Source organism: Drosophila suzukii, chromosome 2L, assembly GCF_043229965.1.
Source record: "Drosophila suzukii chromosome 2L, CBGP_Dsuzu_IsoJpt1.0, whole genome shotgun sequence".
Taxonomy (NCBI): Eukaryota; Metazoa; Arthropoda; class Insecta; order Diptera; family Drosophilidae; genus Drosophila; species Drosophila suzukii.
The window spans coordinates 25768486-25792814 of NC_092080.1; the positions used below are offsets into that span (position 1 = coordinate 25768486).

The window sequence follows — 24329 nt, forward strand, 5'->3', positions numbered from 1 at the left end:
GCAAATGCAGCTAACGTTTATTGTGTTTTGAAACGTGAAGTGAACGTGAACAGCAGTGAACTCGAAAATGGCCCGTACCAAGCAAACCGCTCGGAAATCGACTGGTGGCAAGGCGCCACGCAAACAACTGGCTACTAAGGCCGCTCGCAAGAGCGCCCCAGCCACCGGAGGCGTGAAGAAGCCCCATCGGTATCGCCCTGGAACGGTTGCCCTGCGTGAGATCCGTCGATACCAGAAGAGTACCGAGCTCCTGATCCGCAAGCTGCCTTTCCAGCGTCTGGTGCGTGAAATCGCTCAGGACTTCAAGACTGACCTGCGATTCCAGAGCTCGGCGGTGATGGCTCTGCAGGAAGCTAGCGAGGCCTATCTGGTTGGCCTCTTTGAAGATACCAACTTGTGCGCCATTCATGCCAAGCGTGTCACCATCATGCCCAAAGACATCCAGTTGGCCCGTCGCATTCGCGGCGAGCGTGCTTAAGTGGCTGCCAATGCGCTAACATACTTTGTACAAATCGGTCCTTTTCAGGACCACAAATTTCAATCAATGAGATACTAATTTTTATCTGCAGGCTTCAACCTTAAAATAAAGAAATTAACTTTTCGTCCCGTTCCTTCGTAAGTGAAATTATTAATTGTTTGTAACTTTTAGTGATTTGATAAAATTAATAAATAGTCGGAACTCGTCGTTCGATTAGGATTGGGTGGGGTTTTTAATGTGATGGAGCTGCTATGCGGCAAGGATGGTCAAGACTTTCAAGCATCAGACAAAAACTAAACAAAAATTAGCTAGGCTAATGAATCTATTTGCTTAATAAAACAAAAACAGAATAAAAAATAAATTTTTTACATTGTCTTTTTAATGCTAAGTGCAACCTCCACGATATTTATATATATGGGTCACAAAATAAACTGTTAATAGGTATATATATTCCAGAAATTATATATCGTATTTTGTAATATCAGATTTATTTAATAGAATAGATTCAATTTGACTGTTGTACTTTTAATTTTATCACGTTTTTGAAAAAATTTCATTACTAATGTCGGCATGTTTTTAGAACGAGAGGGTTTTGTGGGACTACCACGATCAACATTAGACATTTAAGCACCAACAAAAAATCGAAAAACTTTTAAACGCTATCTGAAAATAAATCATATGCGTTAATGAATGCATAATGTTTTATAAAAAACAAGAAAAATATTATTAAGTATACTTTTTACATTTTTTTCTTAAATATTAACTCGAGTGCGGCCTCAATGGGATTCATATATGAAACACAAATTAGCAAAATTTGTAAAAACTGTTTATAAACATGCATCCAAAGCTGGATTGTCTTAAGCAAAGACATGATATATCTAAGAAAACATCATATAAATACAATATTTTAAATTATTTATATTTTTAACAGTCAGAAATCGATTGCCGAAAGTAGTCTGATAGCCAACTTTGTACATAGCCAAGGGACAACTTGGAACATGAATTAAAATACCTAAACTAAAGATAAGTAAATTTAATTGTAGTACTTATTTAAGTAAAAGGTTCAAATTTATTTTTTCATTAGCAAGTTACAAAATATTTCTAAGAAATCATATTTTAAAATGGGTTTTTAAAAAAATTGCTCATGTTACGAATGTCTATGTTGAAGTTGATTCGGCAATAAAAGGTTGCAAAAACCAGATACTAACGTTTTGAAAACATTACCTACTTAATAGATTATTTAAGAATGTAAAACAATAAAATGATTATTTCATTTTAGGATCTTAAGCACTAAAAACAAGAAAATATGTCTGCACTTCAAACAAACATTAGCAGAGCAAATGCCTGATGCCAGACGCACAGTTAAAGTGCTCTCCTCCTCGATTCTCATCCGAACGAAGGAGGTTGGCAATAAGCGCGCGGGCCATTTTCTATACGAAAAAGTGTATTTTAGTGAAGAAAAATGTCTGAATCTGCAGTTGCAACGGCCGCTTCCCCAGTGGCTGCCCCGTCAGCGCCAGTTGAGAAGAAGGTGGCCACCAAAAAGGCATCTGGATCCGCTGCCCCAAAGGTGAAAAAGGCTGCTGCCCCGCCATCGCATCCGCCAACTCAACAAATGGTGGACGCATCCATCAAGAATTTGAAGGAACGTGGCGGCTCATCGCTTTTGGCAATCAAGAAATACATCACTGCCACCTATAAATGCGATGCCCAGAAGCTTGCTCCATTCATCAAGAAATACTTGAAATCGGCCGTGGTAAATGGAAAGCTGATCCAAACAAAGGGAAAGGGGGCGTCTGGCTCATTTAAACTGTCGGCCTCCGCCAAGAAGGATCCGAAGCCGAAGCCTGCGTCTGCTGAGAAGAAGGTGAAAAGCAAGAAGGTAGCCGTCAAGAAGACCGGATCCACCGCCAAGAAAGCTGCCGCCGGAGCTGACGACAAGAAGCCCAAGGCTAAGAAGGCTGTTGCCACCAAAAAGACCGCAGAGAAGAAGAAAACCGAGAAGGCGAAGGCCAAGGATGTCAAGAAAACTGGAACCGTAAAGGCGAAGCCAGCAGCAGCGAAGGCCAAGTCGACCGCAGCGAAGGCAAAGGCGGCGAAAGCACCAAAGGCCAAGCCAGCGGCGTCTGTTAAGCCTAAAAAGGCTGTGAAGAAAGCAGCTGCTCCTGCTACTGCTAAAAAGCCGAAAGCCAAAACTACGGCGGCCAAGAAGTAAATTGTGCAAAAGTACAGTACCTGGTACCTGCTCGCAATCGCTATTTTAGATTTCGAAATCTGAAATTAGTTTAAATAAGCCCTTTTCAGGGCTACAACGTTCGTGAACAAGAGAAAGGAACTTTCAATTTAAAACTTAGTACATTTCACTTGTCCAATTATCTTGTTAGGCCGTTAGCATTTTTTTCACATAAGTGTGGCTGCATTGATTTTAGCAGCTGTACCAGAGAATCTTAAAATGCAAGTCACAGAATGTTCGTGGACTAGCATTGCAGAAATTCGTTATCAATAGATGACCATGATTTAATAACTATACTATAAAGCTCCAGAATAAGTTCTTTAGAAAAAAAAAACTCAAATTGAACTTATATCACGAATTTGATTGGCAAATGGTATATTGAAAATAAAGTTCCTTTGGTAAAATGTGTTGTGGCCCTGAAAAGGGCCGTTTTGGATCTTTCTCCCCATACGCAGCAAGAGTAAATTACTTGGAGCTGGTGTACTTGGTGACAGCCTTGGTTCCCTCACTGACGGCGTGCTTGGCCAACTCTCCGGGCAGGAGCAGGCGAACAGCCGTTTGGATCTCCCGACTGGTTATGGTCGAGCGCTTGTTGTAGTGAGCCAGACGAGACGCCTCTGCAGCAATGCGCTCGAAGATATCATTCACAAAGCTGTTCATGATGCTCATCGCCTTCGACGAAATACCGGTGTCAGGGTGGACCTGCTTCAGGACCTTGTAAATGTAGATGGCGTAGCTCTCCTTCCTCTTGCGCTTCTTCTTCTTATCGGTCTTGGTGATGTTCTTCTGGGCTTTGCCAGCCTTCTTGGCTGCCTTTCCACTAGTTTTCGGCGGCATTATTCACTTCACTTATGATTTCACAAACACAACTCACTGATCATAATGGTGCCCAAGCGCGTTCATCTTTATACTTTTTTTCGAGCAATGTTTTCAGGTCTAAGGCACCCACCCCTAAATGAACGCGCAGGCAGACGCAAAAGTATAAATATGTGGCTACCCGGGGCTCGTCGAGCATTCGTTTTCAGTGTGTAAAGTGAACTAAGTGAAATACTCGTAAAGAAAAATGTCTGGTCGTGGAAAAGGTGGCAAAGTGAAGGGAAAGGCAAAGTCCCGCTCTAACCGTGCCGGTCTTCAGTTCCCAGTGGGCCGTATTCACCGTTTGCTCCGCAAGGGCAACTATGCCGAGCGAGTTGGGGCCGGCGCTCCAGTTTACCTGGCTGCTGTGATGGAATATCTGGCCGCTGAGGTTCTCGAATTGGCTGGCAATGCTGCTCGTGACAACAAGAAGACTAGGATTATTCCTCGTCATCTGCAGCTGGCCATCCGCAACGACGAGGAGTTGAACAAACTGCTCTCCGGCGTCACCATTGCCCAGGGTGGAGTGTTGCCCAACATCCAGGCTGTTCTGTTGCCCAAGAAGACCGAGAAGAAGGCTTAAACGTTTTAAATGCGGAGCCAATTACATACTTGTACATAAAAAACAAACCCAACCGTCCTTTTCAGGACGACCAAGTTTTTACCAAAGAAGTAAAGATTTTCCAATACGTATATCATATTATTAAAACAAGAAAATACGTTGAAATATCGATTGGGAAACAGAAGTAGGTTTTGTATATGCGTTGGTCCTATAGCACTTGGTCAGATATAAGATCTGGAATATTCTAAGAAGTTCGTCGCCAAAAAGACGCATTTCCTTTAATGCTGTATCTGCAAGCGGTACAGCTTCTACAAAACACTAACCTGAACCTCCCATTTGAAATTTCATTTTGGTTTAATGCAATATGTATATGCAGTATCAACTTTCGAGTTCCCGGTCAGTAGGCCAATGAATCAAAAAATTATTTGAATTTTTTCTCCTTCGAAAATTTGAATGGTGGTCCTGAAAAGGACCGATTGCTGAATGAAGTACAAGCTGTACTAGTTTTTTAACCGCCGAAGCCGTATAGGGTGCGGCCTTGCCTCTTCAAGGCGTACACAACATCCATGGCTGTGACAGTCTTCCTCTTGGCGTGTTCGGTGTAGGTGACGGCATCGCGGATAACGTTCTCCAAGAACACCTTCAGGACGCCACGTGTTTCCTCGTAAATGAGTCCCGAGATGCGCTTTACACCGCCGCGACGAGCCAAACGGCGGATTGCTGGCTTAGTGATACCCTGAATGTTATCCCGCAGCACTTTGCGATGACGCTTGGCGCCTCCTTTTCCCAAGCCTTTTCCTCCTTTACCGCGACCAGTCATAACTCACTATTTTCTACTGTTAACACACTGCACGAAACGAAAGTCACTGAAGAACTAATTCCTTATTTTCGACGAACTCTTATTTATACCTAAAACCCCAGAAACACGAGCGAGTCCGAACGATATGTGCGTCCCGCTCTTCGCTCTCCGCTCTCTGTTCGACAAATGAGATGCCCTCTTCTTCCCTCTCTTTTCAATCCTCCTCGTTTTGCTATATAAGTAGGTTGCAAATGCAGCTAACGTTTATTGTGTTTTGAAACGTGAAGTGAACGTGAACAGCAGTGAACTCGAAAATGGCCCGTACCAAGCAAACCGCTCGGAAATCGACTGGTGGCAAGGCGCCACGCAAACAACTGGCTACTAAGGCCGCTCGCAAGAGCGCCCCAGCCACCGGAGGCGTGAAGAAGCCCCATCGGTATCGCCCTGGAACGGTTGCCCTGCGTGAGATCCGTCGATACCAGAAGAGTACCGAGCTCCTGATCCGCAAGCTGCCTTTCCAGCGTCTGGTGCGTGAAATCGCTCAGGACTTCAAGACTGACCTGCGATTCCAGAGCTCGGCGGTGATGGCTCTGCAGGAAGCTAGCGAGGCCTATCTGGTTGGCCTCTTTGAAGATACCAACTTGTGCGCCATTCATGCCAAGCGTGTCACCATCATGCCCAAAGACATCCAGTTGGCCCGTCGCATTCGCGGCGAGCGTGCTTAAGTGGCTGCCAATGCGCTAACATACTTTGTACAAATCGGTCCTTTTCAGGACCACAAATTTCAATCAATGAGATACTAATTTTTATCTGCAGGCTTCAACCTTAAAATAAAGAAATTAACTTTTCGTCCCGTTCCTTCGTAAGTGAAATTATTAATTGTTTGTAACTTTTAGTGATTTGATAAAATTAATAAATAGTCGGAACTCGTCGTTCGATTAGGATTGGGTGGGGTTTTTAATGTGATGGAGCTGCTATGCGGCAAGGATGGTCAAGACTTTCAAGCATCAGACAAAAACTAAACAAAAATTAGCTAGGCTAATGAATCTATTTGCTTAATAAAACAAAAACAGAATAAAAAATAAATTTTTTACATTGTCTTTTTAATGCTAAGTGCAACCTCCACGATATTTATATATATGGGTCACAAAATAAACTGTTAATAGGTATATATATTCCAGAAATTATATATCGTATTTTGTAATATCAGATTTATTTAATAGAATAGATTCAATTTGACTGTTGTACTTTTAATTTTATCACGTTTTTGAAAAAATTTCATTACTAATGTCGGCATGTTTTTAGAACGAGAGGGTTTTGTGGGACTACCACGATCAACATTAGACATTTAAGCACCAACAAAAAATCGAAAAACTTTTAAACGCTATCTGAAAATAAATCATATGCGTTAATGAATGCATAATGTTTTATAAAAAACAAGAAAAATATTATTAAGTATACTTTTTACATTTTTTTCTTAAATATTAACTCGAGTGCGGCCTCAATGGGATTCATATATGAAACACAAATTAGCAAAATTTGTAAAAACTGTTTATAAACATGCATCCAAAGCTGGATTGTCTTAAGCAAAGACATGATATATCTAAGAAAACATCATATAAATACAATATTTTAAATTATTTATATTTTTAACAGTCAGAAATCGATTGCCGAAAGTAGTCTGATAGCCAACTTTGTACATAGCCAAGGGACAACTTGGAACATGAATTAAAATACCTAAACTAAAGATAAGTAAATTTAATTGTAGTACTTATTTAAGTAAAAGGTTCAAATTTATTTTTTCATTAGCAAGTTACAAAATATTTCTAAGAAATCATATTTTAAAATGGGTTTTTAAAAAAATTGCTCATGTTACGAATGTCTATGTTGAAGTTGATTCGGCAATAAAAGGTTGCAAAAACCAGATACTAACGTTTTGAAAACATTACCTACTTAATAGATTATTTAAGAATGTAAAACAATAAAATGATTATTACATTTTAGGATCTTAAGCACTAAAAACAAGAAAATATGTCTGCACTTCAAACAAACATTAGCAGAGCAAATGCCTGATGCCAGACGCACAGTTAAAGTGCTCTCCTCCTCGATTCTCATCCGAACGAAGGAGGTTGGCAATAAGCGCGCGGGCCATTTTCTATACGAAAAAGTGTATTTTAGTGAAGAAAAATGTCTGAATCTGCAGTTGCAACGGCCGCTTCCCCAGTGGCTGCCCCGTCAGCGCCAGTTGAGAAGAAGGTGGCCACCAAAAAGGCATCTGGATCCGCTGCCCCAAAGGTGAAAAAGGCTGCTGCCCCGCCATCGCATCCGCCAACTCAACAAATGGTGGACGCATCCATCAAGAATTTGAAGGAACGTGGCGGCTCATCGCTTTTGGCAATCAAGAAATACATCACTGCCACCTATAAATGCGATGCCCAGAAGCTTGCTCCATTCATCAAGAAATACTTGAAATCGGCCGTGGTAAATGGAAAGCTGATCCAAACAAAGGGAAAGGGGGCGTCTGGCTCATTTAAACTGTCGGCCTCCGCCAAGAAGGATCCGAAGCCGAAGCCTGCGTCTGCTGAGAAGAAGGTGAAAAGCAAGAAGGTAGCCGTCAAGAAGACCGGATCCACCGCCAAGAAAGCTGCCGCCGGAGCTGACGACAAGAAGCCCAAGGCTAAGAAGGCTGTTGCCACCAAAAAGACCGCAGAGAAGAAGAAAACCGAGAAGGCGAAGGCCAAGGATGTCAAGAAAACTGGAACCGTAAAGGCGAAGCCAGCAGCAGCGAAGGCCAAGTCGACCGCAGCGAAGGCAAAGGCGGCGAAAGCACCAAAGGCCAAGCCAGCGGCGTCTGTTAAGCCTAAAAAGGCTGTGAAGAAAGCAGCTGCTCCTGCTACTGCTAAAAAGCCGAAAGCCAAAACTACGGCGGCCAAGAAGTAAATTGTGCAAAAGTACAGTACCTGGTACCTGCTCGCAATCGCTATTTTAGATTTCGAAATCTGAAATTAGTTTAAATAAGCCCTTTTCAGGGCTACAACGTTCGTGAACAAGAGAAAGGAACTTTCAATTTAAAACTTAGTACATTTCACTTGTCCAATTATCTTGTTAGGCCGTTAGCATTTTTTTCACATAATTGTGGCTGCATTGATTTTAGCAGCTGTACCAGAGAATCTTAAAATGCAAGTCACAGAATGTTCGTGGACTAGCATTGCAGAAATTCGTTATCAATAGATGACCATGATTTAATAACTATACTATAAAGATCCAGAATAAGTTCTTTAGAAAAAAAAAACTCAAATTGAACTTATATCACGAATTTGATTGGCAAATGGTATATTGAAAATGAAGTTCCTTTGGTAAAATGTGTTGTGGCCCTGAAAAGGGCCGTTTTGGATCTTTCTCCCCATACGCAGCAAGAGTAAATTACTTGGAGCTGGTGTACTTGGTGACAGCCTTGGTTCCCTCACTGACGGCGTGCTTGGCCAACTCTCCGGGCAGGAGCAGGCGAACAGCCGTTTGGATCTCCCGACTGGTTATGGTCGAGCGCTTGTTGTAGTGAGCCAGACGAGACGACTCTGGCAGGCAGACGCAAAAGTATAAATATGTGGCTACCCGGGGCTCGTCGAGCATTCGTTTTCAGTGTGTAAAGTGAACTAAGTGAAATACTCGTAAAGAAAAATGTCTGGTCGTGGAAAAGGTGGCAAAGTGAAGGGAAAGGCAAAGTCCCGCTCTAACCGTGCCGGTCTTCAGTTCCCAGTGGGCCGTATTCACCGTTTGCTCCGCAAGGGCAACTATGCCGAGCGAGTTGGGGCCGGCGCTCCAGTTTACCTGGCTGCTGTGATGGAATATCTGGCCGCTGAGGTTCTCGAATTGGCTGGCAATGCTGCTCGTGACAACAAGAAGACTAGGATTATTCCTCGTCATCTGCAGCTGGCCATCCGCAACGACGAGGAGTTGAACAAACTGCTCTCCGGCGTCACCATTGCCCAGGGTGGAGTGTTGCCCAACATCCAGGCTGTTCTGTTGCCCAAGAAGACCGAGAAGAAGGCTTAAACGTTTTAAATGCGGAGCCAATTACATACTTGTACATAAAAAACAAACCCAACCGTCCTTTTCAGGACGACCAAGTTTTTACCAAAGAAGTAAAGATTTTCCAATACGTATATCATATTATTAAAACAAGAAAATACGTTGAAATATCGATTGGGAAACAGAAGTAGGTTTTGTATATGCGTTGGTCCTATAGCACTTGGTCAGATATAAGATCTGGAATATTCTAAGAAGTTCGTCGCCAAAAAGACGCATTTCCTTTAATGCTGTATCTGCAAGCGGTACAGCTTCTACAAAACACTAACCTGAACCTCCCATTTGAAATTTCATTTTGGTTTAATGCAATATGTATATGCAGTATCAACTTTCGAGTTCCCGGTCAGTAGGCCAATGAATCAAAAAATTATTTGAATTTTTTCTCCTTCGAAAATTTGAATGGTGGTCCTGAAAAGGACCGATTGCTGAATGAAGTACAAGCTGTACTAGTTTTTTAACCGCCGAAGCCGTATAGGGTGCGGCCTTGCCTCTTCAAGGCGTACACAACATCCATGGCTGTGACAGTCTTCCTCTTGGCGTGTTCGGTGTAGGTGACGGCATCGCGGATAACGTTCTCCAAGAACACCTTCAGGACGCCACGTGTTTCCTCGTAAATGAGTCCCGAGATGCGCTTTACACCGCCGCGACGAGCCAAACGGCGGATTGCTGGCTTAGTGATACCCTGAATGTTATCCCGCAGCACTTTGCGATGACGCTTGGCGCCTCCTTTTCCCAAGCCTTTTCCTCCTTTACCGCGACCAGTCATAACTCACTATTTTCTACTGTTAACACACTGCACGAAACGAAAGTCACTGAAGAACTAATTCCTTATTTTCGACGAACTCTTATTTATACCTAAAACCCCAGAAACACGAGCGAGTCCGAACGATATGTGCGTCCCGCTCTTCGCTCTCCGCTCTCTGTTCGACAAATGAGATGCCCTCTTCTTCCCTCTCTTTTCAATCCTCCTCGTTTTGCTATATAAGTAGGTTGCAAATGCAGCTAACGTTTATTGTGTTTTGAAACGTGAAGTGAACGTGAACAGCAGTGAACTCGAAAATGGCCCGTACCAAGCAAACCGCTCGGAAATCGACTGGTGGCAAGGCGCCACGCAAACAACTGGCTACTAAGGCCGCTCGCAAGAGCGCCCCAGCCACCGGAGGCGTGAAGAAGCCCCATCGGTATCGCCCTGGAACGGTTGCCCTGCGTGAGATCCGTCGATACCAGAAGAGTACCGAGCTCCTGATCCGCAAGCTGCCTTTCCAGCGTCTGGTGCGTGAAATCGCTCAGGACTTCAAGACTGACCTGCGATTCCAGAGCTCGGCGGTGATGGCTCTGCAGGAAGCTAGCGAGGCCTATCTGGTTGGCCTCTTTGAAGATACCAACTTGTGCGCCATTCATGCCAAGCGTGTCACCATCATGCCCAAAGACATCCAGTTGGCCCGTCGCATTCGCGGCGAGCGTGCTTAAGTGGCTGCCAATGCGCTAACATACTTTGTACAAATCGGTCCTTTTCAGGACCACAAATTTCAATCAATGAGATACTAATTTTTATCTGCAGGCTTCAAAATAAAGAAATTAACTTTTCGTCCCGTTCCTTCGTAAGTGAAATTATTAATTGTTTGTAACTTTTAGTGATTTGATAAAATTAATAAATAGTCGGAACTCGTCATTCGATTAGGATTGGGTGGGGTTTTTAATGTGATGGAGCTGCTATGCGGCAAGGATGGTCAAGACTTTCAAGCATCAGACAAAAACTAAACAAAAATTAGCTAGGCTAATGAATCTATTTGCTTAATAAAACAAAAACAGAATAAAAAATAAATTTTTTACATTGTCTTTTTAATGCTAAGTGCAACCTCCACGATATTTATATATATGGGTCACAAAATAAACTGTTAATAGGTATATATATTCCAGAAATTATATATCGTATTTTGTAATATCAGATTTATTTAATAGAATAGATTCAATTTGACTGTTGTACTTTTAATTTTATCACGTTTTTGAAAAAATTTCATTACTAATGTCGGCATGTTTTTAGAACGAGAGGGTTTTGTGGGACTACCACGATCAACATTAGACATTTAAGCACCAACAAAAAATCGAAAAACTTTTAAACGCTATCTGAAAATAAATCATATGCGTTAATGAATGCATAATGTTTTATAAAAAACAAGAAAAATATTATTAAGTATACTTTTTACATTTTTTTCTTAAATATTAACTCGAGTGCGGCCTCAATGGGATTCATATATGAAACACAAATTAGCAAAATTTGTAAAAACTGCTTATAAACATGCATCCAAAGCTGGATTGTCTTAAGCAAAGACACGATATATCTAAGAAAACATCATATAAATACAATATTTTAAATTATTTATATTTTTAACAGTCAGAAATCGATTGCCGAAAGTAGTCTGATAGCCAACTTTGTACATAGCCAAGGGACAACTTGGAACATGAATTAAAATACCTAAACTAAAGATAAGTAAATTTAATTGTAGTACTTATTTAAGTAAAAGGTTCAAATTTATTTTTTCATTAGCAAGTTACAAAATATTTCTAAGAAATCATATTTTAAAATGGGTTTTTAAAAAAATTGCTCATGTTACGAATGTCTATGTTGAAGTTGATTCGGCAATAAAAGGTTGCAAAAACCAGATACTAACGTTTTGAAAACATTACCTACTTAATAGATTATTTAAGAATGTAAAACAATAAAATGATTATTACATTTTAGGATCTTAAGCACTAAAAACAAGAAAATATGTCTGCACTTCAAACAAACATTAGCAGAGCAAATGCCTGATGCCAGACGCACAGTTAAAGTGCTCTCCTCCTCGATTCTCATCCGAACGAAGGAGGTTGGCAATAAGCGCGCGGGCCATTTTCTATACGAAAAAGTGTATTTTAGTGAAGAAAAATGTCTGAATCTGCAGTTGCAACGGCCGCTTCCCCAGTGGCTGCCCCGTCAGCGCCAGTTGAGAAGAAGGTGGCCACCAAAAAGGCATCTGGATCCGCTGCCCCAAAGGTGAAAAAGGCTGCTGCCCCGCCATCGCATCCGCCAACTCAACAAATGGTGGACGCATCCATCAAGAATTTGAAGGAACGTGGCGGCTCATCGCTTTTGGCAATCAAGAAATACATCACTGCCACCTATAAATGCGATGCCCAGAAGCTTGCTCCATTCATCAAGAAATACTTGAAATCGGCCGTGGTAAATGGAAAGCTGATCCAAACAAAGGGAAAGGGGGCGTCTGGCTCATTTAAACTGTCGGCCTCCGCCAAGAAGGATCCGAAGCCGAAGCCTGCGTCTGCTGAGAAGAAGGTGAAAAGCAAGAAGGTAGCCGTCAAGAAGTCCGGATCCACCGCCAAGAAAGCTGCCGCCGGAGCTGACGACAAGAAGCCCAAGGCTAAGAAGGCTGTTGCCACCAAAAAGACCGCAGAGAAGAAGAAAACCGAGAAGGCGAAGGCCAAGGATGTCAAGAAAACTGGAACCGTAAAGGCGAAGCCAGCAGCAGCGAAGGCCAAGTCGACCGCAGCGAAGGCAAAGGCGGCGAAAGCACCAAAGGCCAAGCCAGCAGCGTCTGTTAAGCCTAAAAAGGCTGTGAAGAAAGCAGCTGCTCCTGCTACTGCTAAAAAGCCGAAAGCCAAAACTACGGCGGCCAAGAAGTAAATTGTGCAAAAGTACAGTACCTGGTACCTGCTCGCAATCGCTATTTTAGATTTCGAAATCTGAAATTAGTTTAAATAAGCCCTTTTCAGGGCTACAACGTTCGTGAACAAGAGAAAGGAACTTTCAATTTAAAACTAAGTACATTTCACTTGTCCAATTATCTTGTTAGGCCGTTAGCATTTTTTTCACATAAGTGTGGCTGCATTGATTTTAGCAGCTGTACCAGAGAATCTTAAAATGCAAGTCACAGAATGTTCGTGGACTAGCATTGCAGAAATTCGTTATCAATAGATGACCATGATTTAATAACGATACTATAAAGCTCCAGAATAAGTTCTTTAGAAAAAAAAAACTCAAATTGAACTTATATCACGAATTTGATTGGTAAATGGTATATTGAAAATGAAGTTCCTTTGGTAAAATGTGTTGTGGCCCTGAAAAGGGCCGTTTTGGATCTTTCTCCCCATACGCAGCAAGAGTAAATTACTTGGAGCTGGTGTACTTGGTGACAGCCTTGGTTCCCTCACTGACGGCGTGCTTGGCCAACTCTCCGGGCAGGAGCAGGCGAACAGCCGTTTGGATCTCCCGACTGGTTATGGTCGAGCGCTTGTTGTAGTGAGCCAGACGAGACGCCTCTGCAGCAATGCGCTCGAAGATATCATTCACAAAGCTGTTCATGATGCTCATCGCCTTCGACGAAATACCGGTGTCAGGGTGGACCTGCTTCAGGACCTTGTAAATGTAGATGGCGTAGCTCTCCTTCCTCTTGCGCTTCTTCTTCTTATCGGTCTTGGTGATGTTCTTCTGGGCTTTGCCAGCCTTCTTGGCTGCCTTTCCACTAGTTTTCGGCGGCATTATTCACTTCACTTATGATTTCACAAACACAACTCACTGATCATAATGGTGCCCAAGCGCGTTCATCTTTATACTTTTTTTCGAGCAATGTTTTCAGGTCTAAGGCACCCCACCCCTAAATGAACGCGCAGGCAGACGCAAAAGTATAAATATGTGGCTACCCGAGGCTCGTCGAGCATTCGTTTTCAGTGTGTAAAGTGAACTAGTGAAATACTCGTAAAGAAAAATGTCTGGTCGTGGAAAAGGTGGCAAAGTGAAGGGAAAGGCAAAGTCCCGCTCTAACCGTGCCGGTCTTCAGTTCCCAGTGGGCCGTATTCACCGTTTGCTCCGCAAGGGCAACTATGCCGAGCGAGTTGGGGCCGGCGCTCCAGTTTACCTGGCTGCTGTGATGGAATATCTGGCCGCTGAGGTTCTCGAATTGGCTGGCAATGCTGCTCGTGACAACAAGAAGACTAGGATTATTCCTCGTCATCTGCAGCTGGCCATCCGCAACGACGAGGAGTTGAACAAACTGCTCTCCGGCGTCAGGGTGGAGTGTTGCCCAACATCCAGGCTGTTCTGTTGCCCAAGAAGACCGAGAAGAAGGCTTAAACGTTTTAAATGCGGAGCCAATTACATACTTGTACATAAAAAACAAACCCAACCGTCCTTTTCAGGACGACCAAGTTTTTACCAAAGAAGTAAAGATTTTCCAATACGTATATCATATTATTAAAACAAGAAAATACGTTGAAATATCGATTGGGAAACAGAAGTAGGTTTTGTATATGCGTTGGTCCTATAGCACTTGGTCAGATATAAGATCTGGAATATTCTAAGAAGTTCGTCGCCAAAAAGACGCATTTCCTTTAATGCTGTATCTGCAAGCGGTACAGCTTCTACAAAACACTAACCTGAACCTCCCATTTGAAATTTCATTTTGGTTTAATGCAATATGTATATGCAGTATCAACTTTCGAGTTCCCGGTCAGTAGGCCAATGAATCAAAAAATTATTTGAATTTTTTCTCCTTCGAAAATTTGAATGGTGGTCCTGAAAAGGACCGATTGCTGAATGAAGTACAAGCTGTACTAGTTTTTTAACCGCCGAAGCCGTATAGGGTGCGGCCTTGCCTCTTCAAGGCGTACACAACATCCATGGCTGTGACAGTCTTCCTCTTGGCGTGTTCGGTGTAGGTGACGGCATCGCGGATAACGTTCTCCAAGAACACCTTCAGGACGCCACGTGTTTCCTCGTAAATGAGTCCCGAGATGCGCTTTACACCGCCGCGACGAGCCAAACGGCGGATTGCTGGCTTAGTGATACCCTGAATGTTATCCCGCAGCACTTTGCGATGACGCTTGGCGCCTCCTTTTCCCAAGCCGCGACCAGTCGTAACTCACTATTTTCTACTGTTAACACACTGCACGAAACGAAAGTCACTGAAGAACTAATTCCTTATTTTCGACGAACTCTTATTTATACCTAAAACCCCAGAAACACGAGCGAGTCCGAACGATATGTGCGTCCCGCTCTTCGCTCTCCGCTCTCTGTTCGACAAATGAGATGCCCTCTTCTTCCCTCTCTTTTCAATCCTCCTCGTTTTGCTATATAAGTAGGTTGCAAATGCAGCTAACGTTTATTGTGTTTTGAAACGTGAAGTGAACGTGAACAGCAGTGAACTCGAAAATGGCCCGTACCAAGCAAACCGCTCGGAAATCGACTGGTGGCAAGGCGCCACGCAAACAACTGGCTACTAAGGCCGCTCGCAAGAGCGCCCCAGCCACCGGAGGCGTGAAGAAGCCCCATCGGTATCGCCCTGGAACGGTTGCCCTGCGTGAGATCCGTCGATACCAGAAGAGTACCGAGCTCCTGATCCGCAAGCTGCCTTTCCAGCGTCTGGTGCGTGAAATCGCTCAGGACTTCAAGACTGACCTGCGATTCCAGAGCTCGGCGGTGATGGCTCTGCAGGAAGCTAGCGAGGCCTATCTGGTTGGCCTCTTTGAAGATACCAACTTGTGCGCCATTCATGCCAAGCGTGTCACCATCATGCCCAAAGACATCCAGTTGGCCCGTCGCATTCGCGGCGAGCGTGCTTAAGTGGCTGCCAATGCGCTAACATACTTTGTACAAATCGGTCCTTTTCAGGACCACAAATTTCAATCAATGAGATACTAATTTTTATCTGCAGGCTTCAACCTTAAAATAAAGAAATTAACTTTTCGTCCCGTTCCTTCGTAAGTGAAATTATTAATTGTTTGTAACTTTTAGTGATTTGATAAAATTAATAAATAGTCGGAACTCGTCGTTCGATTAGGATTGGGTGGGGTTTTTAATGTGATGGAGCTGCTATGCGGCAAGGATGGTCAAGACTTTCAAGCATCAGACAAAAACTAAACAAAAATTAGCTAGGCTAATGAATCTATTTGCTTAATAAAACAAAAACAGAATAAAAAATAAATTTTTTACATTGTCTTTTTAATGCTAAGTGCAACCTCCACGATATTTATATATATGGGTCACAAAATAAACTGTTAATAGGTATATATATTCCAGAAATTATATATCGTATTTTGTAATATCAGATTTATTTAATAGAATAGATTCAATTTGACTGTTGTACTTTTAATTTTATCACGTTTTTGAAAAAATTTCATTACTAATGTCGGCATGTTTTTAGAACGAGAGGGTTTTGTGGGACTACCACGATCAACATTAGACATTTAAGCACCAACAAAAAATCGAAAAACTTTTAAACGCTATCTGAAAATAAATCATATGCGTTAATGAATGCATAATGTTTTATAAAAAACAAGAAAAATATTATTAAGTATACTTTTTACATTTTTTTCTTAAATATTAACTCGAGTGCGGCCTCAATGGGATTCATATATGAAACACAAATTAGCAAAATTTGTAAAAACTGTTTATAAACATGCATCCAAAGCTGGATTGTCTTAAGCAAAGACATGATATATCTAAGAAAACATCATATAAATACAATATTTTAAATTATTTATATTTTTAACAGTCAGAAATCGATTGCCGAAAGTAGTCTGATAGCCAACTTTGTACATAGCCAAGGGACAACTTGGAACATGAATTAAAATACCTAAACTAAAGATAAGTAAATTTAATTGTAGTACTTATTTAAGTAAAAGGTTCAAATTTATTTTTTCATTAGCAAGTTACAAAATATTTCTAAGAAATCATATTTTAAAATGGGTTTTTAAAAAAATTGCTCATGTTACGAATGTCTATGTTGAAGTTGATTCGGCAATAAAAGGTTGCAAAAACCAGATACTAACGTTTTGAAAACATTACCTACTTAATAGATTATTTAAGAATGTAAAACAATAAAATGATTATTACATTTTAGGATCTTAAGCACTAAAAACAAGAAAATATGTCTGCACTTCAAACAAACATTAGCAGAGCAAATGCCTGATGCCAGACGCACAGTTAAAGTGCTCTCCTCCTCGATTCTCATCCGAACGAAGGAGGTTGGCAATAAGCGCGCGGGCCATTTTCTATACGAAAAAGTGTATTTTAGTGAAGAAAAATGTCTGAATCTGCAGTTGCAACGGCCGCTTCCCCAGTGGCTGCCCCGTCAGCGCCAGTTGAGAAGAAGGTGGCCACCAAAAAGGCATCTGGATCCGCTGCCCCAAAGGTGAAAAAGGCTGCTGCCCCGCCATCGCATCCGCCAACTCAACAAATGGTGGACGCATCCATCAAGAATTTGAAGGAACGTGGCGGCTCATCGCTTTTGGCAATCAAGAAATACATCACTGCCACCTATAAATGCGATGCCCAGAAGCTTGCTCCATTCATCAAGAAATACTTGAAATCGGCCGTGGTAAATGGAAAGCTGATCCAAACAAAGGGAAAGGGGGCGTCTGGCTCATTTAAACTGTCGGCCTCCGCCAAGAAGGATCCGAAGCCGAAGCCTGCGTCTGCTGAGAAGAAGGTGAAAAGCAAGAAGGTAGCCGTCAAGAAGACCGGATCCACCGCCAAGAAAGCTGCCGCCGGAGCTGACGACAAGAAGCCCAAGGCTAAGAAGGCTGTTGCCACCAAAAAGACCGCAGAGAAGAAGAAAACCGAGAAGGCGAAGGCCAAGGATGTCAAGAAAACTGGAACCGTAAAGGCGAAGCCAGCAGCAGCGAAGGCCAAGTCGACCGCAGCGAAGGCAAAGGCGGCGAAAGCACCAAAGGCCAAGCCAGCGGCGTCTGTTAAGCCTAAAAAGGCTGTGAAGAAAGCAGCTGCTCCTGCTACTGCTAAAAAGCCGAAAGCCAAAACTACGGCGGCCAAGAAGTAAATTGTGCAAAAGTACAGTACCTGGTACCTGCTCGCAATCGCTATTTTAGATTTCGAAATCTGAAATTAGTTTAAATAAGCCCTTTTCAGGGCTACAACGTTCGTGAACAAGAGAAAGGAACTTTCAATTTAAAACTTAGTACATTTCACTTGTCCAATTATCTTGTTAGGCCGTTAGCATTTTTTTCACATAAGTGTGGCTGCATTGATTTTAGCAGCTGTACCAGAGAATCTTAAAATGCAAGTCACAGAATGTTCGTGGACTAGCATTGCAGAAATTCGTTATCAATAGATGACCATGATTTAATAACTATACTATAAAGCTCCAGAATAAGTTCTTTAGAAAAAAAAAACTCAAATTGAACTTATATCACGAATTTGATTGGCAAATGGTATATTGAAAATAAAGTTCCTTTGGTAAAATGTGTTGTGGCCCTGAAAAGGGCCGTTTTGGATCTTTCTCCCCATACGCAGCAAGAGTAAATTACTTGGAGCTGGTGTACTTGGTGACAGCCTTGGTTCCCTCACTGACGGCGTGCTTGGCCAACTCTCCGGGCAGGAGCAGGCGAACAGCCGTTTGGATCTCCCGACTGGTTATGGTCGAGCGCTTGTTGTAGTGAGCCAGACGAGACGCCTCTGCAGCAATGCGCTCGAAGATATCATTCACAAAGCTGTTCATGATGCTCATCGCCTTCGACGAAATACCGGTGTCAGGGTGGACCTGCTTCAGGACCTTGTAAATGTAGATGGCGTAGCTCTCCTTCCTCTTGCGCTTCTTCTTCTTATCGGTCTTGGTGATGTTCTTCTGGGCTTTGCCAGCCTTCTTGGCTGCCTTTCCACTAGTTTTCGGCGGCATTATTCACTTCACTTATGATTTCACAAACACAACTCACTGATCATAATGGTGCCCAAGCGCGTTCATCTTTATACTTTTTTTCGAGCAATGTTTTCAGGTCTAAGGCACCCACCCCTAAATGAACGCGCAGGCAGACGCAAAAGTATAAATATGTGGCTACCCGGGGCTCGTCGAGCATTCGTTTTCAGTGTGTAAAGTGAACTAAGTGAAATACTCGTAAAGAAAAATGTCTGGTCGTGGAAAAGGTGGCAAAGTGAAGGGAAAGGCAAAGTCCCGCTCTAACCGTGCCGGTCTTCAGTTCCCAGTGGGCCGTATTCACCGTTTGCTCCGCAAGGGCAACTATGCCGAGCGAGTTGGGGCCGGCGCTCCAGTTTACCTGGCTGCTGTGATGGAATATCTGGCCGCTGAGGTTCTCGAATTGGCTGGCAATGCTGCTCGTGACAACAAGAAGACTAGGATTATTCCTCGTCATCTGCAGCTGGCCATCCGCAACGACGAGGAGTTGAACAAACTGCTCTCCGGCGTCACCATTGCCCAGGGTGGAGTGTTGCCCAACATCCAGGCTGTTCTGTTGCCCAAGAAGACCGAGAAGAAGGCTTAAACGTTTTAAATGCGGAGCCAATTACATACTTGTACATAAAAAACAAACCCAACCGTCCTTTTCAGGACGACCAAGTTTTTACCAAAGAAGTAAAGATTTTCCAATACGTATATCATATTATTAAAACAAGAAAATACGTTGAAATATCGATTGGGAAACAGAAGTAGGTTTTGTATATGCGTTGGTCCTATAGCACTTGGTCAGATATAAGATCTGGAATATTCTAAGAAGTTCGTCGCCAAAAAGACGCATTTCCTTTAATGCTGTATCTGCAAGCGGTACAGCTTCTACAAAACACTAACCTGAACCTCCCATTTGAAATTTCATTTTGGTTTAATGCAATATGTATATGCAGTATCAACTTTCGAGTTCCCGGTCAGTAGGCCAATGAATCAAAAAATTATTTGAATTTTTTCTCCTTCGAAAATTTGAATGGTGGTCCTGAAAAGGACCGATTGCTGAATGAAGTACAAGCTGTACTAGTTTTTTAACCGCCGAAGCCGTATAGGGTGCGGCCTTGCCTCTTCAAGGCGTACACAACATCCATGGCTGTGACAGTCTTCCTCTTGGCGTGTTCGGTGTAGGTGACGGCATCGCGGATAACGTTCTCCAAGAACACCTTCAGGACGCCACGTGTTTCCTCGTAAATGAGTCCCGAGATGCGCTTTACACCGCCGCGACGAGCCAAACGGCGGATTGCTGGCTTAGTGATACCCTGAATGTTATCCCGCAGCACTTTGCGATGACGCTTGGCGCCTCCTTTTCCCAAGCCTTTTCCTCCTTTACCGCGACCAGTCATAACTCACTATTTTCTACTGTTAACACACTGCACGAAACGAAAGTCACTGAAGAACTAATTCCTTATTTTCGACGAACTCTTATTTATACCTAAAACCCCAGAAACACGAGCGAGTCCGAACGATATGTGCGTCCCGCTCTTCGCTCTCCGCTCTCTGTTCGACAAATGAGATGCCCTCTTCTTCCCTCTCTTTTCAATCCTCCTCGTTTTGCTATATAAGTAGGTTGCAAATGCAGCTAACGTTTATTGTGTTTTGAAACGTGAAGTGAACGTGAACAGCAGTGAACTCGAAAATGGCCCGTACCAAGCAAACCGCTCGGAAATCGACTGGTGGCAAGGCGCCACGCAAACAACTGGCTACTAAGGCCGCTCGCAAGAGCGCCCCAGCCACCGGAGGCGTGAAGAAGCCCCATCGGTATCGCCCTGGAACGGTTGCCCTGCGTGAGATCCGTCGATACCAGAAGAGTACCGAGCTCCTGATCCGCAAGCTGCCTTTCCAGCGTCTGGTGCGTGAAATCGCTCAGGACTTCAAGACTGACCTGCGATTCCAGAGCTCGGCGGTGATGGCTCTGCAGGAAGCTAGCGAGGCCTATCTGGTTGGCCTCTTTGAAGATACCAACTTGTGCGCCATTCATGCCAAGCGTGTCACCATCATGCCCAAAGACATCCAGTTGGCCCGTCGCATTCGCGGCGAGCGTGCTTAAGTGGCTGCCAATGCGCTAACATACTTTGTACAAATCGGTCCTTTTCAGGACCACAAATTTCAATCAATGAGATACTAATTTTTATCTGCAGGCTTCAACCTTAAAATAAAGAAATTAACTTTTCGTCCCGTTCCTTCGTAAGTGAAATTATTAATTGTTTGTAACTTTTAGTGATTTGATAAAATTAATAAATAGTCGGAACTCGTCGTTCGATTAGGATTGGGTGGGGTTTTTAATGTGATGGAGCTGCTATGCGGCAAGGATGGTCAAGACTTTCAAGCATCAGACAAAAACTAAACAAAAATTAGCTAGGCTAATGAATCTATTTGCTTAATAAAACAAAAACAGAATAAAAAATAAATTTTTTACATTGTCTTTTTAATGCTAAGTGCAACCTCCACGATATTTATATATATGGGTCACAAAATAAACTGTTAATAGGTATATATATTCCAGAAATTATATATCGTATTTTGTAATATCAGATTTATTTAATAGAATAGATTCAATTTGACTGTTGTACTTTTAATTTTATCACGTTTTTGAAAAAATTTCATTACTAATGTCGGCATGTTTTTAGAACGAGAGGGTTTTGTGGGACTACCACGATCAACATTAGACATTTAAGCACCAACAAAAAATCGAAAAACTTTTAAACGCTATCTGAAAATAAATCATATGCGTTAATGAATGCATAATGTTTTATAAAAAACAAGAAAAATATTATTAAGTATACTTTTTACATTTTTTTCTTAAATATTAACTCCAGTGCGGCCTCAATGGGATTCATATATGAAACACAAATTAGCAAAATTTGTAAAAACTGTTTATAAACATGCATCCAAAGCTGGATTGTCTTAAGCAAAGACATGATATATCTAAGAAAACATCATATAAATACAATATTTTAAATTATTTATATTTTTAACAGTCAGAAATCGATTGCCGAAAGTAGTCTGATAGCCAACTTTGTACATAGCCAAGGGACAACTTGGAACATGAATTAAAATACCTAAACTAAAGATAAGTAAATTTAATTGTAGTACTTATTTAAGTAAAAGGTTCAAATTTATTTTTTCATTAGCAAGTTACAAAATATTTCTAAGAAATCATATTTTAAAATGGGTTTTTAAAAAAATTGCTCATGTTACGAATGTCTATGTTGAAGTTGATTCGGCAATAAAAGGTTGCAAAAACCAGATACTAACGTTTTGAAAACATTACCTACTTAATAGATTATTTAAGAATGTAAAACAATAAAATGATTATTACATTTTAGGATCTTAAGCACTAAAAACAAGAAAATATGTCTGCACTTCAAACAAACATTAGCAGAGCAAATGCCTGATGCCAGACGCACAGTTAAAGTGCTCTCCTCCTCGATTCTCATCCGAACGAAGGAGGTTGGCAATAAGCGCGCGGGCCATTTTCTATACGAAAAAGTGTATTTTAGTGAAGAAAAATGTCTGAATCTGCAGTTGCAACGGCCGCTTCCCCAGTGGCTGCCCCGTCAGCGCCAGTTGAGAAGAAGGTGGCCACCAAAAAGGCATCTGGATCCGCTGCCCCAAAGGTGAAAAAGGCTGCTGCCCCGCCATCGCATCCGCCAACTCAACAAATGGTGGACGCATCCATCAAGAATTTGAAGGAACGTGGCGGCTCATCGCTTTTGGCAATCAAGAAATACATCACTGCCACCTATAAATGCGATGCCCAGAAGCTTGCTCCATTCATCAAGAAATACTTGAAATCGGCCGTGGTAAATGGAAAGCTGATCCAAACAAAGGGAAAGGGGGCGTCTGGCTCATTTAAACTGTCGGCCTCCGCCAAGAAGGATCCGAAGCCGAAGCCTGCGTCTGCTGAGAAGAAGGTGAAAAGCAAGAAGGTAGCCGTCAAGAAGACCGGATCCACCGCCAAGAAAGCTGCCGCCGGAGCTGACGACAAGAAGCCCAAGGCTAAGAAGGCTGTTGCCACCAAAAAGACCGCAGAGAAGAAGAAAACCGAGAAGGCGAAGGCCAAGGATGTCAAGAAAACTGGAACCGTAAAGGCGAAGCCAGCAGCAGCGAAGGCCAAGTCGACCGCAGCGAAGGCAAAGGCGGCGAAAGCACCAAAGGCCAAGCCAGCGGCGTCTGTTAAGCCTAAAAAGGCTGTGAAGAAAGCAGCTGCTCCTGCTACTGCTAAAAAGCCGAAAGCCAAAACTACGGCGGCCAAGAAGTAAATTGTGCAAAAGTACAGTACCTGGTACCTGCTCGCAATCGCTATTTTAGATTTCGAAATCTGAAATTAGTTTAAATAAGCCCTTTTCAGGGCTACAACGTTCGTGAACAAGAGAAAGGAACTTTCAATTTAAAACTTAGTACATTTCACTTGTCCAATTATCTTGTTAGGCCGTTAGCATTTTTTTCACATAAGTGTGGCTGCATTGATTTTAGCAGCTGTACCAGAGAATCTTAAAATGCAAGTCACAGAATGTTCGTGGACTAGCATTGCAGAAATTCGTTATCAATAGATGACCATGATTTAATAACTATACTATAAAGATCCAGAATAAGTTCTTTAGAAAAAAAAAACTCAAATTGAACTTATATCACGAATTTGATTGGCAAATGGTATATTGAAAATGAAGTTCCTTTGGTAAAATGTGTTGTGGCCCTGAAAAGGGCCGTTTTGGATCTTTCTCCCCATACGCAGCAAGAGTAAATTACTTGGAGCTGGTGTACTTGGTGACAGCCTTGGTTCCCTCACTGACGGCGTGCTTGGCCAACTCTCCGGGCAGGAGCAGGCGAACAGCCGTTTGGATCTCCCGACTGGTTATGGTCGAGCGCTTGTTGTAGTGAGCCAGACGAGACGACTCTGGCAGGCAGACGCAAAAGTATAAATATGTGGCTACCCGGGGCTCGTCGAGCATTCGTTTTCAGTGTGTAAAGTGAACTAAGTGAAATACTCGTAAAGAAAAATGTCTGGTCGTGGAAAAGGTGGCAAAGTGAAGGGAAAGGCAAAGTCCCGCTCTAACCGTGCCGGTCTTCAGTTCCCAGTGGGCCGTATTCACCGTTTGCTCCGCAAGGGCAACTATGCCGAGCGAGTTGGGGCCGGCGCTCCAGTTTACCTGGCTGCTGTGATGGAATATCTGGCCGCTGAGGTTCTCGAATTGGCTGGCAATGCTGCTCGTGACAACAAGAAGACTAGGATTATTCCTCGTCATCTGCAGCTGGCCATCCGCAACGACGAGGAGTTGAACAAACTGCTCTCCGGCGTCACCATTGCCCAGGGTGGAGTGTTGCCCAACATCCAGGCTGTTCTGCTGCCCAAGAAGACCGAGAAGAAGGCTTAAACGTTTTAAATGCGGAGCCAATTACATACTTGTACATAAAAAACAAACCCAACCGTCCTTTTCAGGACGACCAAGTTTTTACCAAAGAAGTAAAGATTTTCCAATACGTATATCATATTATTAAAACAAGAAAATACGTTGAAATATCGATTGGGAAACAGAAGTAGGTTTTGTATATGCGTTGGTCCTATAGCACTTGGT

At 42.6% G+C, this 24329-nt stretch overlaps 21 protein-coding genes and 1 pseudogene across 21 annotated transcripts; 15 read left to right on the top strand and 7 right to left on the bottom strand.

Moving 5' to 3' along the window:
- The first annotated feature begins 67 nt into the window (after positions 1 to 67).
- Positions 68 to 479, top strand: LOC139352358 (histone H3). The gene has a single exon (XM_070994462.1). The coding sequence runs from the start codon at positions 68 to 70 to the stop codon at positions 476 to 478; it is 411 nt and encodes a 136-aa protein (XP_070850563.1). The 3' UTR covers position 479.
- Positions 480 to 1940: 1461 nt separating this feature from the next.
- On the top strand, positions 1941 to 2768 carry LOC139352359 (histone H1-like). The gene has a single exon (XM_070994463.1). It carries the CDS (start codon positions 1941 to 1943, stop codon positions 2691 to 2693), a length of 753 nt encoding a protein of 250 aa, XP_070850564.1. The 3' UTR covers positions 2694 to 2768.
- Positions 2769 to 3144: 376 nt separating this feature from the next.
- LOC139352360 (histone H2B) lies at positions 3145 to 3608 on the bottom strand. The gene has a single exon (XM_070994464.1). The coding sequence runs from the start codon at positions 3546 to 3548 to the stop codon at positions 3177 to 3179; it is 372 nt and encodes a 123-aa protein (XP_070850565.1). The 5' UTR covers positions 3549 to 3608; the 3' UTR covers positions 3145 to 3176.
- Positions 3609 to 3774: 166 nt separating this feature from the next.
- Positions 3775 to 4211, top strand: LOC139352361 (histone H2A). The gene has a single exon (XM_070994465.1). It carries the CDS (start codon positions 3775 to 3777, stop codon positions 4147 to 4149), a length of 375 nt encoding a protein of 124 aa, XP_070850566.1. The 3' UTR covers positions 4150 to 4211.
- A 425-nt stretch (positions 4212 to 4636) lies between these two features.
- Positions 4637 to 4948, bottom strand: LOC139352362 (histone H4). The gene has a single exon (XM_070994466.1). The coding sequence runs from the start codon at positions 4946 to 4948 to the stop codon at positions 4637 to 4639; it is 312 nt and encodes a 103-aa protein (XP_070850567.1).
- Positions 4949 to 5241: 293 nt separating this feature from the next.
- On the top strand, positions 5242 to 5653 carry LOC139352363 (histone H3). Its single transcript, XM_070994467.1, has one exon. It carries the CDS (start codon positions 5242 to 5244, stop codon positions 5650 to 5652), a length of 411 nt encoding a protein of 136 aa, XP_070850568.1. The 3' UTR covers position 5653.
- A 1461-nt stretch (positions 5654 to 7114) lies between these two features.
- On the top strand, positions 7115 to 7942 carry LOC139352364 (histone H1-like). Its single transcript, XM_070994468.1, has one exon. It carries the CDS (start codon positions 7115 to 7117, stop codon positions 7865 to 7867), a length of 753 nt encoding a protein of 250 aa, XP_070850569.1. The 3' UTR covers positions 7868 to 7942.
- A 663-nt stretch (positions 7943 to 8605) lies between these two features.
- On the top strand, positions 8606 to 9042 carry LOC139352365 (histone H2A). Its single transcript, XM_070994469.1, has one exon. The coding sequence runs from the start codon at positions 8606 to 8608 to the stop codon at positions 8978 to 8980; it is 375 nt and encodes a 124-aa protein (XP_070850570.1). The 3' UTR covers positions 8981 to 9042.
- Positions 9043 to 9467: 425 nt separating this feature from the next.
- Positions 9468 to 9779, bottom strand: LOC139352366 (histone H4). The gene has a single exon (XM_070994470.1). The coding sequence runs from the start codon at positions 9777 to 9779 to the stop codon at positions 9468 to 9470; it is 312 nt and encodes a 103-aa protein (XP_070850571.1).
- A 293-nt stretch (positions 9780 to 10072) lies between these two features.
- Positions 10073 to 10484, top strand: LOC139352367 (histone H3). Its single transcript, XM_070994471.1, has one exon. The coding sequence runs from the start codon at positions 10073 to 10075 to the stop codon at positions 10481 to 10483; it is 411 nt and encodes a 136-aa protein (XP_070850572.1). The 3' UTR covers position 10484.
- A 1455-nt stretch (positions 10485 to 11939) lies between these two features.
- On the top strand, positions 11940 to 12767 carry LOC139352221 (histone H1-like). Its single transcript, XM_070994306.1, has one exon. It carries the CDS (start codon positions 11940 to 11942, stop codon positions 12690 to 12692), a length of 753 nt encoding a protein of 250 aa, XP_070850407.1. The 3' UTR covers positions 12693 to 12767.
- Positions 12768 to 13143: 376 nt separating this feature from the next.
- LOC139352368 (histone H2B) lies at positions 13144 to 13596 on the bottom strand. The gene has a single exon (XM_070994472.1). The coding sequence runs from the start codon at positions 13545 to 13547 to the stop codon at positions 13176 to 13178; it is 372 nt and encodes a 123-aa protein (XP_070850573.1). The 5' UTR covers positions 13548 to 13596; the 3' UTR covers positions 13144 to 13175.
- Positions 13597 to 13741: 145 nt separating this feature from the next.
- LOC139352222 (histone H2A-like) lies at positions 13742 to 14521 on the top strand (annotated as a pseudogene).
- A 104-nt stretch (positions 14522 to 14625) lies between these two features.
- Positions 14626 to 14919, bottom strand: LOC139352223 (histone H4-like; the record flags this gene model as incomplete). The annotated part of the gene is made up of 1 exon (XM_070994307.1): positions 14626 to 14919. A coding segment is annotated over one exon (294 nt), but the record flags the coding sequence as incomplete, so codon positions are not given.
- A 296-nt stretch (positions 14920 to 15215) lies between these two features.
- Positions 15216 to 15627, top strand: LOC139352369 (histone H3). Its single transcript, XM_070994473.1, has one exon. The coding sequence runs from the start codon at positions 15216 to 15218 to the stop codon at positions 15624 to 15626; it is 411 nt and encodes a 136-aa protein (XP_070850574.1). The 3' UTR covers position 15627.
- Positions 15628 to 17088: 1461 nt separating this feature from the next.
- On the top strand, positions 17089 to 17916 carry LOC139352370 (histone H1-like). The gene has a single exon (XM_070994474.1). The coding sequence runs from the start codon at positions 17089 to 17091 to the stop codon at positions 17839 to 17841; it is 753 nt and encodes a 250-aa protein (XP_070850575.1). The 3' UTR covers positions 17842 to 17916.
- A 376-nt stretch (positions 17917 to 18292) lies between these two features.
- Positions 18293 to 18756, bottom strand: LOC139352371 (histone H2B). Its single transcript, XM_070994475.1, has one exon. It carries the CDS (start codon positions 18694 to 18696, stop codon positions 18325 to 18327), a length of 372 nt encoding a protein of 123 aa, XP_070850576.1. The 5' UTR covers positions 18697 to 18756; the 3' UTR covers positions 18293 to 18324.
- Positions 18757 to 18922: 166 nt separating this feature from the next.
- Positions 18923 to 19359, top strand: LOC139352372 (histone H2A). Its single transcript, XM_070994476.1, has one exon. It carries the CDS (start codon positions 18923 to 18925, stop codon positions 19295 to 19297), a length of 375 nt encoding a protein of 124 aa, XP_070850577.1. The 3' UTR covers positions 19298 to 19359.
- Positions 19360 to 19784: 425 nt separating this feature from the next.
- LOC139352373 (histone H4) lies at positions 19785 to 20096 on the bottom strand. Its single transcript, XM_070994477.1, has one exon. The coding sequence runs from the start codon at positions 20094 to 20096 to the stop codon at positions 19785 to 19787; it is 312 nt and encodes a 103-aa protein (XP_070850578.1).
- A 293-nt stretch (positions 20097 to 20389) lies between these two features.
- Positions 20390 to 20801, top strand: LOC139352374 (histone H3). Its single transcript, XM_070994478.1, has one exon. It carries the CDS (start codon positions 20390 to 20392, stop codon positions 20798 to 20800), a length of 411 nt encoding a protein of 136 aa, XP_070850579.1. The 3' UTR covers position 20801.
- A 1461-nt stretch (positions 20802 to 22262) lies between these two features.
- Positions 22263 to 23090, top strand: LOC139352375 (histone H1-like). Its single transcript, XM_070994479.1, has one exon. It carries the CDS (start codon positions 22263 to 22265, stop codon positions 23013 to 23015), a length of 753 nt encoding a protein of 250 aa, XP_070850580.1. The 3' UTR covers positions 23016 to 23090.
- A 663-nt stretch (positions 23091 to 23753) lies between these two features.
- Positions 23754 to 24152, top strand: LOC139352376 (histone H2A). The gene has a single exon (XM_070994480.1). The coding sequence runs from the start codon at positions 23754 to 23756 to the stop codon at positions 24126 to 24128; it is 375 nt and encodes a 124-aa protein (XP_070850581.1). The 3' UTR covers positions 24129 to 24152.
- The last annotated feature ends 177 nt before the right edge of the window (positions 24153 to 24329 follow it).

Excerpts from the sequence above, each read along its gene's own strand:
- LOC139352358 (XM_070994462.1), top strand. The coding sequence starts at position 68 with ATGGCCCGTACCAAGCAAACCGCTCGGAAATCGACTGGTGGCAAGGCG.
- LOC139352359 (XM_070994463.1), top strand. The coding sequence starts at position 1,941 with ATGTCTGAATCTGCAGTTGCAACGGCCGCTTCCCCAGTGGCTGCCCCG.
- LOC139352360 (XM_070994464.1), bottom strand. The coding sequence starts at position 3,548 with ATGCCGCCGAAAACTAGTGGAAAGGCAGCCAAGAAGGCTGGCAAAGCC.
- LOC139352361 (XM_070994465.1), top strand. The coding sequence starts at position 3,775 with ATGTCTGGTCGTGGAAAAGGTGGCAAAGTGAAGGGAAAGGCAAAGTCC.
- LOC139352362 (XM_070994466.1), bottom strand. The coding sequence starts at position 4,948 with ATGACTGGTCGCGGTAAAGGAGGAAAAGGCTTGGGAAAAGGAGGCGCC.
- LOC139352363 (XM_070994467.1), top strand. The coding sequence starts at position 5,242 with ATGGCCCGTACCAAGCAAACCGCTCGGAAATCGACTGGTGGCAAGGCG.
- LOC139352364 (XM_070994468.1), top strand. The coding sequence starts at position 7,115 with ATGTCTGAATCTGCAGTTGCAACGGCCGCTTCCCCAGTGGCTGCCCCG.
- LOC139352365 (XM_070994469.1), top strand. The coding sequence starts at position 8,606 with ATGTCTGGTCGTGGAAAAGGTGGCAAAGTGAAGGGAAAGGCAAAGTCC.
- LOC139352366 (XM_070994470.1), bottom strand. The coding sequence starts at position 9,779 with ATGACTGGTCGCGGTAAAGGAGGAAAAGGCTTGGGAAAAGGAGGCGCC.
- LOC139352367 (XM_070994471.1), top strand. The coding sequence starts at position 10,073 with ATGGCCCGTACCAAGCAAACCGCTCGGAAATCGACTGGTGGCAAGGCG.
- LOC139352221 (XM_070994306.1), top strand. The coding sequence starts at position 11,940 with ATGTCTGAATCTGCAGTTGCAACGGCCGCTTCCCCAGTGGCTGCCCCG.
- LOC139352368 (XM_070994472.1), bottom strand. The coding sequence starts at position 13,547 with ATGCCGCCGAAAACTAGTGGAAAGGCAGCCAAGAAGGCTGGCAAAGCC.
- LOC139352369 (XM_070994473.1), top strand. The coding sequence starts at position 15,216 with ATGGCCCGTACCAAGCAAACCGCTCGGAAATCGACTGGTGGCAAGGCG.
- LOC139352370 (XM_070994474.1), top strand. The coding sequence starts at position 17,089 with ATGTCTGAATCTGCAGTTGCAACGGCCGCTTCCCCAGTGGCTGCCCCG.
- LOC139352371 (XM_070994475.1), bottom strand. The coding sequence starts at position 18,696 with ATGCCGCCGAAAACTAGTGGAAAGGCAGCCAAGAAGGCTGGCAAAGCC.
- LOC139352372 (XM_070994476.1), top strand. The coding sequence starts at position 18,923 with ATGTCTGGTCGTGGAAAAGGTGGCAAAGTGAAGGGAAAGGCAAAGTCC.
- LOC139352373 (XM_070994477.1), bottom strand. The coding sequence starts at position 20,096 with ATGACTGGTCGCGGTAAAGGAGGAAAAGGCTTGGGAAAAGGAGGCGCC.
- LOC139352374 (XM_070994478.1), top strand. The coding sequence starts at position 20,390 with ATGGCCCGTACCAAGCAAACCGCTCGGAAATCGACTGGTGGCAAGGCG.
- LOC139352375 (XM_070994479.1), top strand. The coding sequence starts at position 22,263 with ATGTCTGAATCTGCAGTTGCAACGGCCGCTTCCCCAGTGGCTGCCCCG.
- LOC139352376 (XM_070994480.1), top strand. The coding sequence starts at position 23,754 with ATGTCTGGTCGTGGAAAAGGTGGCAAAGTGAAGGGAAAGGCAAAGTCC.